At 48.9% G+C, this 18,793-nt stretch overlaps 1 protein-coding gene across 1 annotated transcript in view; it reads right to left on the bottom strand.

Moving 5' to 3' along the window:
• The window catches only part of LOC114453627 (phenylalanine--tRNA ligase, mitochondrial-like), a 55,004-nt gene that overhangs the window by 3,247 nt on the left and 32,964 nt on the right, over positions 1-18,793 (bottom strand). Inside the window, exons 10-11 of the mRNA XM_028433581.1 lie at positions 13,902-14,062; positions 12,062-12,237 (exon numbers count right to left, since the gene is read on the bottom strand). Of these exons, the coding sequence (XP_028289382.1) occupies positions 12,062-12,237; positions 13,902-14,062 (337 nt within the window). The remainder of the gene's footprint in view (positions 1-12,061; positions 12,238-13,901; positions 14,063-18,793) is intronic.

Below are 18,793 nucleotides of genomic sequence, written 5' to 3'. Positions count from 1 at the left end.
CCCAGCTCTCCACTTTAGAGCACGTCCATCATCATCCACTTATCCCTCTCTCTCTGTTCCACAGTCAGAGTCTCTCGCCCCCCTCCTCCCATGAAACCTTACACTGCTTTGAAGCTCAGCCTCTCTCTCCCTCTCTCTCCATCTGCTGAATCTGTTGCTTGTATGTTTTGACTGTGAGGCTGTCGGCCATGTTGTCTGTCCCTCGTTGACGCGGTGACCTTCCTGATTTTATTTTAAAAACAGAAGCCAAAGTTTCAAATCTAACATGTTGAGGAGCCTCAGAGGAAGCCGAACAAAACTCAAACACATGGTTTGATCTGAAAGTTTCAGAATCTGATACAAACTCTGAGAAACCACTGCAACACAACCATCATGAAGACTGTCCTGACAAACTAACAACTGGACCACAAAGGACTCAACAGCTGATCAACTCGCTCTGACAGCTAGCATGTAGCAGTTAGCATGTGTGTGGAGGATGGTTGTGTCTTTATGAATCAACAAAGAGCACTGACATCACTTCCTCACTGGACTCTGATTGGTCCAAATCAAAGCTGGTTCAACAGCAGCTCAGACTGAAGCCAGAGCTGTGAGAGTCCGGCCAGCAGAGCACAGGTGGAATAATAATACAGATCATTTGGACTCAAACAGATGTAGGTTTGCTGTCTTGTATGTTCCTTTGGCTGCTCTCTCCTGATTACATAAGTGGATTAAACTCTGTCCTCATCTGATGGAGGAAGAGACAGACTTCAAAGACCTCCTCCTCCTCCTCTCTTTCTTCCTCGGTCCATCCATCGTCCCCTCCACTGGGCCAGAAAAGAGCCAAATCAATTAGTGCTCTGTTAAGTGGCTGTGATGTGTGTGAGTGTGAACTCTGCTCCGCTTAATCTCCCCACACAGAGACGGACAGACAGACACCAACGAGCAGGAGGGACGCAGACACAAACAGGCCGTGTCTCCGAGACACGTAAATAAAGAAATCTGCAGAGACGACGCTCAGAAAAAACAGAGAGACAGAGAGCTGAAGACAGAGAGACAGACAGACAGACAGACAGCTGAAGACAGACAGACAGACAGACAGCCAAAGACAGAGAGACAGACAGACAGATGGACAGACAGCCAAAGAGAGAGACAGAAAAACAGACAGACAGCTGAAGACAGACAGACAGACAGCTGAAGACAGAGAGACAGACAGACAGCGGTTGTGCCACTCATGTTAGCTAACAGCCATGCTAACTTAGCGTAGCAGCAGCAGCGGTTGCTCATGTCATCATGGAGGTATTTAGGAGCTGAGTCCCTTCGCAGCCAGCCTCCTGTGGCTACATGAGGAACTGCAGGCTTTGACAGTTACTAACTTAATGGACACATGTCACTGTCAGGCAGACTTATGTGGATGAAAATGAAAGATGACATATTTTCATAGTTTTCTAGTGGCCAACAGAGGAACTGCAGCTCAGGTACTAACCCAGACCACATCCTGGTCACGCCACACTCTCAGAGCAGACATCAGAGTAAACACACAGCCTAGCTCCAGGCTGCCCAGACGCTGAACTCTGACCCCTGACCTCGCCTTGGAGAGCTGACACCGGCTTCGCCTGAGGGAGCAGCAGAGGCGCCGTCTCCTTCCAGGGGTCCAGATTGTGGACAGAATGCTGGCGAGGTTCTCGGACCGGAGCCAGAGCTGCCGCACAGCCGGCTAACTGCTACAGAGCAGCTCTGATTCATGCAGATGTATTAATAGATCACAGGCAGGAAAACAAACAGCCGAGGGAGAGAGAGCGGCTCTGCAGGCTGGAGGCCCTGAACATACCCGCCTCAGCGCCTGATTCTTTGGATTTGATTTATTTGTTTATTTTCCACTCCGCAGAAATCTTCAAATGATTCTCCTGACATGAACCAGGCTGAACAACTGAAGCTCAGCTCAGCCGAGCTTCTTCTAACAGGACCGACTGACGAACTGAAAACCTCAAAGACAGCCAGAGCGCGCGTGTGTGAGTGTGTGTGTGTGTGCCTGAGTCATGGTAAACACTCTTCATGTCTCCTGGTGCTTCAACAGATGGACAGTAGGCGACACACACACACACACACACCTACACACACACACACACTCTCTCTCTCTCTGATCAGTGGAGGATGAAAGTCAGACAGGAAACAAAGTTTTCTCTGATTGTCTTCATGGACCAATCAGGTTGCAGCCTAATGAATAATTAATGAGCTCAGACTGGCTCCTCTTGTATTGAAACATTGATAAGGTGATCAGACTTCAGCCTGACTGTGTGTGTGTGTTGCAGTGGATCTATTATTACCTCCTGACAGACAGGCTTCCCTACTACAGTGGCAGAGCAGTTAATAATTCACACTCCTCTTCCTCCTCCTCCTCCTCTCTGGAGGCTGAGGTGCAGGATGCCCAGAGGGGAGCTGGAGAGAGACGGAGGAGAGGATGCAATCCCTCCATCTCTATCCATCCTTAAGTCTTCACCTGGTTCTGTTTTCTTTCCACCTGATGTTACTGATTTAAAGCTCCACAAAAACATCCCTGAACCACAGAAGTTAATGTATAGATAAAAACTTAAATACGTGATAGAAACGCAGTGTTCCTTTTGGATTTTAAATGCACCATGTGACATGCAGCTCAAAATATTTCACCAACTCCTCCAAAAATGAAACATCAACAAGATTCAGCAAAAATCAAAACACTCTCTCCTCCTCAGCAGCCAGCAGGAAGCCATGATGGAGTCACATGTGAGCAGCAGTCACACAGGTCTGACTGCTCTCTGCGCTTATGTTGAACACACAGACTGGTTGTGTGGCAGGAGGGATGAAGAAGCTCGGTGTTCTTCATCACGCTGACACTGTACTGCCCGCAGGGAAATGTGGTTCAGCGCGAGCAGAGAGGAGGTGACTGAGAACGTCAGACAAACCTCTCCAAACTCCGTCCTCCTGGTAAAGGTCAAACAAAACGTTTAACGAGCAATTAGCAGAGGGGAAATGCCAGCCGGGCCATCAGCTCAACAGCCGTCTGAATAATTCACAACCATAACAGAGAGGAAGAGGAGCCCCTCTGCTCCGAGCAGCCGATCCTACAACACTAATGTCAACTGGATTTACATTAGCAGGGGCAAAGGATCATGGGTAATGAGACGGACTGCCTGACGCGTCTGAGGTTCAACTGAAGCCTGTTTACACATGTCGATGAAGATGTAGATTTCTGTCACTGTCCTGATTTTATATCATCCAGGTGCTGATAGTTTTAACCCTTTCTGAGTGGTCACATGATCAGTCAGAGTGCTCTGATTGGTCACAGCTCCATCATGCCTGCAGTCAGACGTGTGTGTGTGAGGAAATATTTTTACATTAAATTTGTTTTTTTCCGATGGAGCTGTCTGTCACATGTGATGCATTCAATGACCATCGGAAAGTTTGAATCTGATGTTGACATCCTGCTTTTTTAGGTGCACATTTCAACATGGTCTGTCACTTCTGTAAGAAAGGTGTATAGACTGAGTCTGTCTGCAGGCAGAGATGAAAGTTTAACAGCAACACATGCAGCTGTAGACCACACACACACACACACACACACACACACACACACACACTGTACAACACAAGAGCAAGAGCACAACACAGATTCAACACTGCAGCTGTCACTTCACATACAGGCAGCAGAAAGAACTCATAAAACTGCCTTTGTTTCACACACACACACACACACACACACACACACACTCTAATAAATATTTAATGGGAAGGTGGTGATCTAAGAGAGATCTAATCCACAGCAGCTTCAGTCCACTGCTTGTTTGTGTTTCTTTCCTTTTAGCTGCACATTCATAAACAAACAGTTAAACTGGTCAGGTCAGGATTAACAGGGTAATTTACAGATGCTCTGGATGCAGACAGGAAGTGAGGGATGTTTGTGTGTCAGAGTTTAAACCACAAGAGTGTGCTGAGAGGTTCTGATGTCAGTGCTGAGGTCTGATTCCACTGCAGGACCTAACAGGCCTGCATCTTTGTAGAGGTTCCTGCTCTACAGGTCATTTTCAGAGGAAGAAAAAGGTGCCGAAGTTATTAGGCTTAACAGGCTGATTAGAGGAAGTGTGGCGCTAGAGTCAGTTCCTGCAGTGGAAAAACACCAGGTAAGCAGAAGCTAACGACATAGTGTCCTGAGACTGTCAGTCATCTAGTTCAGATCAGAGTCTGAACCCTCTGAGGATGCTGGAACCAAACCAGGATCCAAATGTTTCCACTGCAGGGACAGGAGCTGAACTGGGCCCCTGATCAGCCCGACTGTCCCCCAGCTGTCACAGACAGTCCACTAACCACAGCTGGACAGTTTGGATGCATCTAAGACCTCGGCTGCTCCGAATGGATCGTGCTGTGATGTTTCAGGTTCTCGCTGCTGACTGGAAGCTGACAAACAACAAAGGATCTGATTGGTTCATGTTTTAGTTATTCATGCATGTTAGTTCTCACACAGAGTTCAGACAGAGCTCAGGTTACTGAAACTCTGTTATCAACGATTGGATGGAGGGGAAGAGGACACACACACACACACACACAGACACACACACTCACTGACTTTCTGCAATTGTGAGGACCCTCATTGACATAATGTATTCTCAGGCCTCTGAACACTCCACCCGACTCTGAACCTTCAAACGACTCTTTGAACATGAAGCAGCGAGCATGTCCTCACAGCACAGGAAAGTCCTCACACACACAGACACACACACACAGACACACAGACTCTCTCAGGATTCAGCCGTGCCTCCATTTTCCCGACAACGATGCTCTCTTCCTGCTTCCCCTCCATCTTAATACAATTAATAAACACACACACTCATTCACACTCACTCAAGAGGCTTCCTGTTTGTCTTTCAACTCATATCGACTCACAACAAGTGCGCGCATGCACACGCACACACACACACGGGTATGCTGTCTGCACCAAGTGAAGTGAAAGTGAGCGGGAGTCGGGTGAGAGAGGGAGGGACAGACAGGAAGCAGCAGAGAGACAGAAAAAACATGAATGAGATGACGCAGGGTGTGTGTGTGTGTGTGTGTGTGTGTGTGTGTGTGTGTGTAAGGGGGGGCTTGTTTACTTCCTGCCAGGCTCCTCAGATCAAACCGGTTCTGCAGTTTTTAATGAGTTCCTCTTATGTCCTGATGATCATGTGGACTCGCCTCATACGCAGCAGGTTAAAGGTAAAGTCCACTTTTATGGGGGGGGGGGGGTGTCTAACCAATCAGCGCCATTTGTCCTGAACCAGAACCAGAACGATGAGCTGCCATTATTAAAAATGAAAAAAAAGAGATGATGAAGAGGAGGAGGAAGAGGAGGAAGAAGAAGAGGAGGATGAGGACGAGGAGGAAGAGGAGGAGGCTCTGCAGGTGTTTTAGGATCAGTCCCTTCTGTCCAGTGAGGCCGCTGATCAGCACGACTACTAACACACAAAATGGCTGCCTGCTTTTCAATTACCAGCTGCCTCGCTCGCCCGCTCTCTCTCGCTCCATCTCACACACACAAATGAGAGAAAAGGACCAACACACACACACACACACACACACACACTCTTCTGATGTAGAATAATTCCCTTCGGTGAGTGAGTCATCCCAAACAATATTTACCATTAGTGTGTGTGTGTGTGTGTCCAGCATCCTGATTATGTGTTAAAGCAAATTATAAGTGTTACAATGCCTGCCCTCTCTCTCTCCCTTCTGTCCCTCTCTGTGCCCTCTCTCTCCGCCCTCTGTCCCCCTCTGTCCCCCAGGGTGTTTGACCTTTGGCTGAAATGATCGGCGCTCAGATGCCTGCAGAGTGTTTGTGTCACTGTCGCTGTATGAAAAAGTTGAGTCAGATAAATGGACAGACATGGCGTCTCTGGAGTCTCTCAGTGTTTCATTTGTTGTCCTCTCTGACCTTGTCCCCGCCCTGCACTTTATTTGTTTGATGTCCTTTATACATGTACCACACTGTAAAGCTGGACAAAGGTCCTGGTCTCCCTCTGAGTCTGTCCAAACCCTGGATAATCCAAATATGGACAGAGACCACACGTCTGTCTGTGTACCACGCTGTAACTTTTAGTAGCAGCTGCTAGTGGACACGTGTGGAACTGCAGGCACAGAGGTTAAAACTGGAACAAACCAGCTGACAGACACAGGATGTGGGACTTTTCCCTTTTCTCATCCCCAGACAGTAAAAAGTCAATTCAGCCTGGATCGAAGCTCATGACACACACACAAAGACACACACACACAAAGACACACACACACACACAAAGACACACACACACACACAAAGACACACACCCTGATTGGTGAGACAAATCGATCGATGCTCTTCTTTCCCAGCCACGGTGGCCCTCTGTCTGTGTCACCGAGCTGTGTCTGACATAATGATCCGGCTTGCGGCGCCTTTAAACCGCGGCCGTTTGTCGGGCCTTCTTTACATGAAGAGAGTCCTGAGACTGTCAGTCATCTAGTTCAGCAGAGTCTGAACGCTCTGAGGATGCTGGAACCACAACAGGAACCAAATGTTTCCACTGCAGGGAGAGGCAGACCGGCCTCCAACACCTCCGTCAATTCCAAGACCTCCAACACCCCCAAGATTTCCAACACCTACAAGACCTCCATCACCTCCATGACCTCCAAAACCTCCATCATCTCCAAGACCTCCAACACCTCCATCATCTCCAAGACCTCCAACACCTCCATCATCTCCAAGACCTCCAACACCCCCAAGATTTCCAACACCTACAAGAGCTCCATCACCTCCATGACCTCCAAGACCTCCATCATCTCCAAGACCTCCAACACCTCTAAGACCTCCAACACCCCCAAGACTTCCAACACCTCCATCACCCCCGAGACCTCCAACACCTCCATCAATTCCAAGACCTCCAACACCTCCATCACCTGCATGACTTCCAAGACCTCCATCATCTCCAAGACCTCCATCACCTCCAAGACCTCCATCACCTCCAAGACCTCCAACACCCCCAAGACATCCAACACCTCCAAGACCTTCATCATCTCCAAGACCTCCATCCTCTCCAAGACCTCCAACACCTCCAAGATCTCCTAGACCTTCAAAACCTCCAACACCCCCAAGACCTCCATCATCTCCATGACCTCCACACTGATCACCAGCCTTTTTTCTTAACACATCACAGCGTTGTGCGAGTGTACAGCAGCCATGTGGATCTGTGTGTCTGCACACAAAGAACTGAAGCCAGCCTCATGCTTTAATGAAGCTCCAGCCTTCATGCATTTGGAACCAGTTTCTCTTCAGAACTGGTTCCAAATGTAGGTTAGAGGCATGAAGCGTGTTGTTTATGGTGATTTATTCAGAGCACTCTGTTTATCTTGTCACAGCCGAGCACATTAACATGCTGTAGCAGCCTCCACTGCTCACTGCTCTCCACACTGATGTCAGCCTGCTCAGATCAGAGGAGGCTGGAACGGGTAGATGGGTGTGTCCACATACTTCTGACCACTGCTGTTGTTTAACAGGTTTCAAAGTTCCTGAAACTCAGTGAACACTGAAATGATGAGAGAAGTCTCCTTCCTGTCAGGGAAACTGCAAAAACTGCAGCGAGGAGAATTTTCTGTGACAGCAGCAAAACGCTCGCCCCCCGTCACCTCGAGTGACCCGCACAAAGCTGCTGACTGCATGATTCACCGGGGCCGGACAGAAGGCGTGTGTGTGTGTGCTGAAACTGGCAGCCGGCGTAGGCACGATCGCCTCACCAGCATGCGCTCTCCATCGGCCATATGTATGTCAGCTGCAGCGGCCTCGGCTCAGATCTCCACGTCACACTGTAAAAATAACGGAGGCGAGGAGGCGGGGCCCAAAGAGCAGACTTCCTGCTGCACACGGACTTAACGCAGCTGTGGAGGAAGACCAAACACCACAAACTGAAGACAGCCCAGGTGGTGGTTGTTGGGGGTGAGATGTGGAACAGGCTGACTGGGACTTTGGATGCACTGTACTGAGTTAACCCCATCAGGTCCAGAGCCAGGACTCCAAAGGTTCTCCTACAAACTCTCCTGCATCTCTCTACAGCAGAGATGTAAATGAGAGAGAGTCACACTGCTGCTGTGATGATGTGTGTGTGTCTGTTTAACACACACATCACATGATGCAGTGCTGTGTGTGTGAGACTTCAGCAGGATTCCGTTGTCCTTTCATGTTCTGTTTGTTTGTTTGTTGTTGTTTTGTTTGAAGTGTCCTGAATGTTGTGTGTTTCTCTGAATGTGAGTCTGGTTACTGTGTGTATCTCCAGGTTGTGTATTTTAATTCCCTGATGTCATGTTAGTGAAACTCTCACTAACATGATGTGAGTGTGTGTGTGTGTGCATCACTGTAACATCTATGCTCAATTACACCCAGATTACCCAGAGGCCCTTGGGGCTGTGGCAGCCGGTGAGCTGGCTGATATAAGTCTGGTCTGTTGATACACCAACTTTCTAATGCCTGTTAAACATGACACACACACACACACACACACACACACATCAGGTGCACAAACACATACACACACACACAGCAAAAATATTAGGACATGCTAAAGAGCCTGTGCTGCAGTGAGCTAAAATGCTAACACTGCAGTGTAACCTAGATATGAAGAGGAGGAGAGGAAGAGGAGAAGGATAAGGAAAAAGAGGAAGATGAGGAGAAGCTAGAGGAGGAAGAGGAAGTGAAGGAAAAGGAAAGGAGAGAGGAGGCGACATTTGAAAAGGTGAGCGGGATGATGTGACATTTAGAGAAATGTGAGATGAAGTGAAATCTAGAATCTATTTAGAAAACTGAGGTTCAAACACCCAGGAGACACCGCAAACACACACCGAGTGTGTGTGTGTGTGTGTGTGTTTGCACACAGTTCATCAGCAGTTCTGACAGCAGCTAACCTGAAGTTACTGCGGCTGTTTCTCTTCATTCTGTCTGGATCATAAGGACACTTTAAAGCATCTTTCACTACACACACAGACACACACACACACAGACACACACAGATACACACACGTTTCATAAAAACAAACCTCTTCACACATGTAGCTTACATGACACAGAGTTTTCCTCTTGATGAGGTCACAGTCATTTCAAACATGGCCTCCTCTGCTGTCACTGAGGGACAACATGGCCGCCAGATGAAAGAAGGTAATCTGACCTCAGTGAGAAGAAATGGCTCGTTAATATGCTGCTGTAAAGTCACAGAGACTCTGAGAGGGCCCACTTCCTGCTCCTGCACTGGGCTCTGGCAGACCGCAGTGCATTATGGGAGCCACCTGACTGACCACTTAATGCACCCACCGGGTGGACGGATGAAAGCGGGGGGGTGGCGGTTACATCTCTGCCTCTGATTGAGGGAAAACAATCATACATTATTTAACTGAGTAACACCCCCCCAGCCTCACTCCCCTCATCTTTTTGAGAGAGAGTCTCTCTCTGTTAAATCATTCATAGAGTTGTGGTGGGCGGCTGCCTCTCTGTCTCCTGCTGAGCCTGCTGGGAGAGGGAGGGAGGAGGGGGGAGGAGGTGATGGGGGGAGGAGAGGGGAGGACTCCCACTGCTCCTGCTAACATCTCTGGTAGTTTCTTCTGTTACTACTAATCCTGTAGTTTGAGTCAGACTACGAACGGACACACCCCTCCCTCTCTCTGCCTCTCCCTCTCTCTCTTAGGGGAGTCGTAAAGGGGGGAGGATGCTGTCAGCCTGATTGACAGCTCTGTTGGCTTATCAAATTAGCAGCAGCTCAGTCACAGCTGACAGCGTTACCAACCAATAAATGCAGATTTGTGGGGATTCACATCGAGCCATCAGCTTTGATTTGCTGCTACATGAGATGTTTATGGAGCAGAGAGGGGGGCGAGAGAGGGGGGCGAGCGAGGCAGAGGCACTTTGTTCTCTCTCCTCTCTCTCTCCTCTTATTCGATTAACTTCAGAAGTTCTTTGGAGGACAAGACATCTCTGAGTGGGACGGGTTCCGGCCTCTTTAGAGGGTTTCAGATCCATTTACAGCCATAATGCACATTATGGACACACATCAACACACACATCAACACACATGCAGAAGACAGACAGACTGTTCTTCCGCTCTGTGCAAAGTCCAGGAGGTCTAACCCCACAGACCCTCTGAGGATTCAGACGGTATCCAGCATCCTGCTGTGGACACAGGCCATAAGAACTACAGAGAAAAATCATCAATATATCAAGGACGTGTTCCAGAGATATGCTGACATTAGCATGCTAACACACAGCTGTGACACTGCTTCAAACCACTAGATGGTGCAGGGAGCAGTATTAGCAGTATAGGAATCATTCTGTAGACCTGTAGCTAGCTGCTGGCGTCAAACCTGTCAGAAAGCTTTACAGTGAATCCATGTGGCAGCACAGCATCGATCAATAACAGCGGTTATCAAAGGCTGATTGGTTTCAGCAGATACAGACTGAGGGAGGAGGAAGAGTCCATTACAGAGAGAAGAAGAACCAACAGGGAGGTTCAGTTTGTCTGTGAGAGCCTGAACTTCACATCACATGATGTCATCAGGACAGAAAACAGCTGATCCATCAATCAAAGACACAGATAGACAGACAGACACACACACAGACACACACACACACACACACAGACACACACAGAGACACACAGAGACAGACAGACAGACAGAGACACACACACACTCTGGTGATGATCTCCCTCCCACACTCATCGCAGCTTAATGATAATGATGGAAACTTCCACACTTAATTACAGTTATCACTTCTTCCATTAGTGCTGCATAAAATACCTGCATTGCACCTTTTTTACTCCCAGACCTCCTCCTCTTCATTCTGCCCAAAACACACACTGCAAAGATCTTTAGATACTGCCTGTCTGTGTGTGTCTCTGTGTGTGTGTGTGTGTGTGTCTGTGTGTGTCTCTCTGTGTCTGTGTGTAGTCTGAGCTCTGTTTGGTCCAAGAACTATTAAAACCCGTCAGTGCTGCCCGCTGCCTTCATCACTGTGAGCTTTATTGTTTTAACTCCCACAAACATCCTGCTGCCAAAAATAAACAACAACAAGCTGCCAAAAGAAAAACAAACAGCAGGCGTGTGTTTCCACATTTAATACAATAATACAAATCTGCATATTGTGTGTTGCTAGTAGACGCACAATATGCACCGAGGCCGAGCTGCATTAGCCTGGGCAGCTAGCAGGTCTGTGACCTCCACCCGAACCCTCCACCAACCCTGCTGGATCAGACCTGGGTCTGTGTCCCAAGTCTTCTTTCGTGAACGCAATATTGCCCATTGATCATCACTGTATCCATGGCAACGGTCTGTTTCTCAGGAATGGACAGTAGTGGACAGCTACGCTCAGCGTCAGAGACCAGCTGGAGACTCCTTACCCAACCAGGCACCCCTAAGTCCACATCTAGGTGACCTGTGCCCCCCCCCCCCCCAGACCGTCCTCTGTGTGTGTCTCTGCTCTCAGCCTATTAGCTCTGAAGCAGGAAGTCAGTGTATATTAATGCATTGAGAAGTGTGTGTGTGTGAGCTCGGTGGGGGAAAAGGTCGCTATTTAAAAGACATTAAAATGCTGAAAGATGAATAGTGTCGGACATTTTTATGCACCGCAGGGCTCTTGCTACACACACACATGCTAATGCAAGGTTGTGTGTCTGTGTCACAGTGGTATGAGAAAGGAGTTCTCAGCCATAAGGTACCAACCTCCCACTGCTGCCCTTTATACACACACACACACACACTTTTGTACTTCCTGAAAAATGAGATGTCAACAGCAGGCGCTGCAGGCTCAGAGGTGTACGCCAAGGACAGCTGTGTGTGTGTGTTTCATTGTCAGACTGGCACTTTTCACTGTACGGATAGTGTGTGTTAATTAAAACTGATGACTCCATCACTTTGTGTACGTCAGGTGAGGTTCAGCCTCCGAGCTCTGGGTGGTGCTGCAGAGCCCTCTGACTGATGACACCACCTCTGGGTTTGTATCGGTGCTTATTGATCGACTTTATGATCGACTGCACAGTTAACATCATATGTGTGTGTGTGTGTGTGCGCCTACTTTGGGTGTGTGAAGTCGTCCAGCAGTGTGACCTTCTCCACCAGGTCTCCCCCGATGGAGCGCACCAGGTCGTAGAAGTCGTTCTCTGTGAAGCTCTCTCGCCCGGCCTCGCTCTCCGAGCCGTGCGGCAGCCAGAAGGAGATGTCGTTATGGAGCGGGGGGTATTTACTGAGGGCCTGACAACACACACACACACACATATTCAATCACAACATTTGATGAGACCAGTGTAGGGTCTTTCAATTCTATCAACAGATGCTAATGTGTAGCATCTGCTAATGTGCTAATAAAATAACATGAACAGACTTTTCCCAGAAGGCCGTGGGTCAGGGTCGCCTTCTGTGCTGACTTTCTGATTTTCATGAAGTCACGTCATGTTATATTTATACAACCACAGGGGGCGCCATAACAAACACAGATCATTTTCATCAGCTAACAGAAGCAGAATACAGAATAATAATAATACATTTTATGTGTGATGGTTGAAATGATGATTTTAAATGTTACTGTGTGTGTGTGTGTGTGTGTTTATGAGAGCTCATTAGAATCAAACCAACAAAGACGTTTCAGACTGAGGGGTTAATGAGCATGTGAGCTGTGGGGATGAGAGGCGGGGGGATGGGGGGGGGGTGTTTTTCTATCAGGAAATATGAGACTGAAACAAAAGAGCAGAGACAAACACATTCAAATATGCATCAGAAGACATCTGATGTTTTATGCAGACTCACAGAGACTCTGCTGTCGCTGGTTTATGAACAGGGAGGAAGGACGGATGCTTCCAGAATGCTCCTCACTTCATTTCTGTTTATTCCAGGTTCATTAAGGAGCTGCTTATTAACCTGTGTATCTGTGTGGTCAGGAGTGTCCACATACTTTTGGTCATTCAGTGATGGAGCAGTGGCGCTGTCAGCTCCCTGGTGTGTAAATGTTGTGTATGTAAACACACACACACACACACACACACCGAGGCTGCTTCCTGTTTGGCCATCAGCGGTCACAGATCATTACCTGTGGATCTGAGGGGCTGGTGAGGGTTTAAGGGGAGAGGTGGAGAGTCTTGGCCCAGGAGAGGTGCACTGACCCTGGGCAGGAGATGAGCCGTGCTCCCCCCGGTCCCTCTGGAGGAGCAGAGCTCATCAATAAAGCTCAAAGGTGGACAGCAGCAGGACGACGCCCTCAGCCTCCACCCACACTCCCACACACCCACACACCCACACAACTACACCCACACACACACACCCACACACATCTGTGTCTCAATAGTTTCTTTCTGTTTTTTTCCATTTTCTGCCTCTATTCTTCCTCCCCTCCTTCCTCCTCCTCCTCCTCCTCTTCGCCCTCCAACAGTCACTTGAAATGTTCTTCATTAGTGAAGACGAGAGTGGATAAAAAGCACCTTTAGCAGGGACAGAGTAACCGCTGAGTGAACCTGCACACAGCCCCACCTCTCTGTGTGTGTCTGAGTGAGTGTGAGTCTGTGTGAGTGTGTGTTAGTGTGTGATGATGGTGGGGTCAGGGATGGTGGTGCCAGCGGATGTGAGCCCCCACCGTCAAAATGTTTTATACATAAGGTTAAAAAGCTAGAACACACAGACACACAGAGACACACACACACACACACACACACAGACACACACACACACAGACACACAGACACACACAGACACACACACACACTACAGGACAGAGGGTACAGTGAGTCCACAGGTTCCACTAAGAGGTGTCCCGCTGGTTTGTCAGCAGCTGTCTGTGTTACAGTGTGAGCTAAATGAAACAAACATGGCGGATCCCTGTGAGCAGTGACAGGACTGAGACCTTCTCACGGTGTTGCTGTGTTTACCTGGAAGTGGACGGGCTGTTGGATGTCCTGCACTCTGAACTGCTTCAGGAAGCGTTCGTCCTGACTCCAGAACAGCCGGATGTCCGGGATGCCGTACAGGACCATGGCCAGTCTCTCCAGCCCCAGACCGAAGGCCCAGCCCAGCTTGTTCCCCGCCCCCGCTGCAGGAACACACACAGATAACAACTCATCAACACACACGTGGACAGATCGATCTGCTCACACAGTTCAGAGCAGCCTTCAGAACATGATCCCTGTGGGCGGCTCCAGGACCACATAAACCTCTGTGGGTGGACTGCCTTCAGAACCACTTCAGAGACCATAAGTCAACGTTAGAAACCAGCGAGTGGAGCGTTCAGCGGCTAAAGACTCTGATGTGTCCCTTCATCAGGAGACCAAAAACCAGGTGTTGTGTTATGGTTCAGCATCAAACACAAAATCAACAACGCAACCACAATGCAGCAACTCAGACACACACACACACACAGAACTGTTCAGGGCCTGGTCTCAGCCTTAAACTGATCTGAGTCTGAGACGCAGCTCGTCCCCCATCTTTCCTCTGAGCTGTCAATCACTCAGCTGGAAACCCGGAGACGCTCCTCAAACGGCAGATTTCTCATTTCAGAACAAAACTCTCCAGCTGCTGTGCAGCAGGTCAAAGCAGAGGGCGGGCGCTCCGTGGAATAAAGGATTATGGGTAAATCCAAGGATTTCAGGCGTTTTCCACTCGGGACCCAGATGAGAGGAAGCACGTTGTCTCTCTGGGACGAAGACTAATTGAGACAAACCTGTCTCCGCTCTGAAGCACAGACCCCACAGAAACTGTGACCCCCGTGAGGAAGCAAAGCTCCAGAAACACCTTCTTACACTGGTCTACGCACTGGAATGTTAATTTGAAGGACATGTCTATAAACTGGAGACAGGTGAGACTGGCCTGTAGTGTGAGCTATTGTGTTTGTTATTGTGTTGTGCCTTATTTGTTTTTTTATGTAAAATCTGTATGTATGTATCTGGAGATATCTGACTGGTTAGTTCAGAATTTGACCAGCTGGTGACGCTAAAGTGAAAATCTGACAGTGACTGAAGTCTCAGGGCGTCCTCGTCAGGATGCAGAGGACGTGTGTACTGAACCGTCTGGTAATCCGTCCAGGATCTGCAGAGATACAGATAATCTGCAGAAAACCCGCCGCTCATAAACACTGGGTGTAGGCCCGGTGAGCCGGGTCCATGTTTCACATGTGACGGCCTCAGATCCTTCTGAGCTGCATCCTCCTCCTCAGCACTGCCCAGGGTTGAACAGGATCAATACACAGTGCAATGACCCACATACAGACACACACACACACTACAGGACAGAGGGTAGGTACAGTGAGTCCACAGGTACCATTAGGAGTCTGTGGAGGGGTCGCTTGCAGGTTTAGTTATGGTTGTGGGATTGGTCTATAACCTGGAGATCATGGGCTGTAGGACGGGACTCTCAGCCCTGCTGACCCTCAGTGAGTCCACCTGTGGACAAACTGTTTTCCAGGCTGTGGCGCTGACTCTCTGCAGCGAGGATCGTTCTTCATCACGTGTCCATAAATCTGCAGGAATACTCAGCTCGCTCGGCTCTCACACTCTGAGGTCGGCGTGAGGGGAGGCGTGGGCAGAGGCTCAGGGTGTAAGCTGGACGGTTTTCTAAATATTTGTGTGTGGGGGTATTCAGATGGCTGCATGCTAATGGACACACACACACACACACACACACAGACACACACACAGACAGACACACACACAGTGACACACAAAGACACACACACACACAGTGACACACACAGACAGACACACACACAGTGACACACAAAGACACACACAGACACACAGAGACACAGAGATAGACACACACACACACACACACACAAGGACACACACACAGATACACAGAGACAGACAGAGACAGACACACACACAGACACACACAGACACACAGAGACACACACAGAGCGAGCGGCAGGAAGAATTACCCGCTCTGATTGGAAATGCTTCTGCTTATTATGATGATGTGTAACACCCCCCACCACCCCGACCTCCCAGGATTGTGTACACGAGTCCACACAAACACACACACACCTTTCTGTTGGTTCCGGTCCAATCAGCAGCTGGGGAATGTGGTTTCTATGCTAATGAGCGAGGGGTCGTCGGGTCGGCAGAGATGAGGGAACACGCTGGAATAAATCTCCACTTCATGATAACGCACAATCAATCAGATCTGTGACCCCCCTCCTCTTCCTCCTCCTCCTCCTCCTCCTCCTCGGCGCCTCCTTTGTCTGGTCTCGGCTTCTTTTTTCTCCTCGCTCTCTTTCATCTTTTTAATAACCCTCCTCACTGCCGTGGTGTCCGTCGAGTCTGAATGCCTTCCTGCAGCCTCCATCTCCACACAAATCTGAACCAACAAAAACATTTTGGATGCAGCCTCTAGTGGCCGCGGCAGGGACTGCAGACTTTTGACACATCTGCAGGTCGCTGCTGCTTGTACCCGACGCCCTCTCACAGTGTTTAGATCCATGCAGCTGCGCGCCCTCCTGTGGTCATGTGAAGAAGTACATGTGCCGGTGCAGGTGTGACGGCCTGTTGTTTGACCACAGAGGAATCTGCAGTGATCACATTTGTCTCTATGTTTTTATCCACTCTTCTTCCTCATATTCCTCCCCTCCGTCTGGTTTCAGCTCCTCCATCTCTTCCTTCCTTCTCCTCCTCGTCTCCTCCTAATTATATTTGTCATGAATATATTTATGACTGTGTGCTGTGATTTTAAGCTGCAGGATCATGATGAAGTGCAGTGATCACACAGACAGAAAACACCACTGTAATTAGACGGGTGGCGGCAGGTTTCTGTGAGACGGCCTAATGCCACCGCAAACATCATTTACATCCAACAAATGAGTGTAACACTGAAGAGAATGGAGGGGAGAAATGTAAGGTGGGAACAGAAAGAAACATCTGAACCTCCTGAGGTTTTACTGTGTCACAGCTGGAACCTTCAGGTGGGGGGGGGCTGGTCTGAACCAGATCTTTCAGGTTGGAGGACTAGTCTGTAGGTTTTTGGTGGTGGGGCTGGTCTATAAAGTTCTAAGTTCAAGAGTTGGTCATAAAACAGGAGACTTTAGGACCTGTCTATAAACTGGAACATTTACCTTGATGGATTGGTCTAAAAACTGAAGATCCAGACTTGCAGGGTTGGACTTTGAAGTAGAACTTTTAAGCTGAAGGACTGGTCTATGAACTGGACTCTGCTTTCTGCAGTAACAGCTGCAGACCTTAGGCTGCAGGGTTTTTGAACTGTCTGTGAGCTCGTCTCCGTCACAGAGTCAGAGCGTCTGCTTCAGACCTGAGGCTGAGGAGCCGGCAGCTCGTCGGGATCATCGATGGGATCATGGCTGAGCGTCTGAGTGCTGCTGCACATCATCCACAGACGGAGCAGATTAACCGATGCTGACGAGAAGCTGTGTCACACATCGGACGTACGACACGCTGACGTACAGACGAAGAAAAGGACGGCAGGAGCACATCTGACTGAGTGTGTGTGTGTGTCTGTGTGTGTGTGGGCAGAGCATCAGTGAACTCAGCTGCAGTGTGGCACAGACATCAGCCAAAACAGATTGCATGACACTCGGTGAGGATAGATAGCCCGAGAGCAAATATCACTGTGTGTGTGTGTGTGTGAGATCAGACCACCCCCTCCGCTCACTCTTTTTACTCACACACTCTGCATTGCCAGGCCCTCTCCCTCAGCCAATCAGCAAAGACTCAGTGGTGAGGTGTGTGTGTGTGTGTGTGTAGCCGTAACACCGTCTGTCGGTGACATCATGGCTGGGTGATCATGTGACAGCTGCAGTGACGTGTCCATATTTGTATTGTAGGGCAGTAAACAGTAAACATGTGATCAACAAACGAACAAACAAACGAGGACACGACGTCCAAACTGATCAGAACCCATCGAAGGTGGAGCACAGACCGGACCTGACCTAAAGCTGGGCCCAAACAAAGACACGAAGTGGACCAGGAAATGTCACAATAGTACCAAAATACTCAACTGAAGCCCCCAAAACAGAGCTGAGTCCAGAGATAAACACAGTGAGACCTCAGAGAGACAAAGAGGGCTCAGTCAGAGAGTCCTCAACAGTCAGAGAGTCCTCAAGTCAGCAAAACCTGAACCAAAAGTCCACAGAAACACACAAGCTAACAACTACACCGTCCGGAAACAGACTGAAGCCTTGTGGGATGAAGAGCGGTGAGCATCAGGCTGTTAAATAAACCGAGGGTTTGTACAGCAGGTCACAAACTGTCAGTCAGACTCACGTCAAACCTGAACCAGGCTGCACGTGATCATCTTCCTCACTTCACCTCAGATCACACTTGCTGTTCCTCCTCCTCCATCACTCACTGCTCCTTCCCGCCTTTCCCTCCTGCCTCCTCCATCACTCTCCTCCTCCTCCTCCTCCTGATCCAATTCTCTGCACATTGCCTCCATCACTCTGTGTGTCTGGTTTCATCCCACCTGCACTCGTTCACTGCGGCTCGGCGGTCCATCGCTCTTCGTTCGTCTTCTTTATTTCACAATAAAAGGATGTTACTGCTGTTAACATTCACATCTGCTCAGACAGCTTAATGATGACATCACAGCAGTCCTTCACTTCAAACTGAACTTTGACCTCTGACCACCACAAGAAGTGCTTTATTTCCTTTCTTCCTTCCTCACACATTTCCTTCATTTGTGCCATTCTTTCCTCCCTTTCCTAAGGCCTTCTTTCCTTCCTACCTTTCCTAAGGCCTTCTTTCCTTCCTCCCTTTCCTAAGGCCTTCTTTCCTTCCTCCCTTTCCTAAGGCCTTCTTTCCTTCCTCCTCAGTCAGTG

This window comes from Parambassis ranga, chromosome 20 (assembly GCF_900634625.1).
Source record: "Parambassis ranga chromosome 20, fParRan2.1, whole genome shotgun sequence".
NCBI classification, from domain to species: Eukaryota; Metazoa; Chordata; class Actinopteri; family Ambassidae; genus Parambassis; species Parambassis ranga.
Note: the sequence above shows the minus strand (reverse complement) of the source record. Positions and strands in the feature narration are given on the sequence as shown.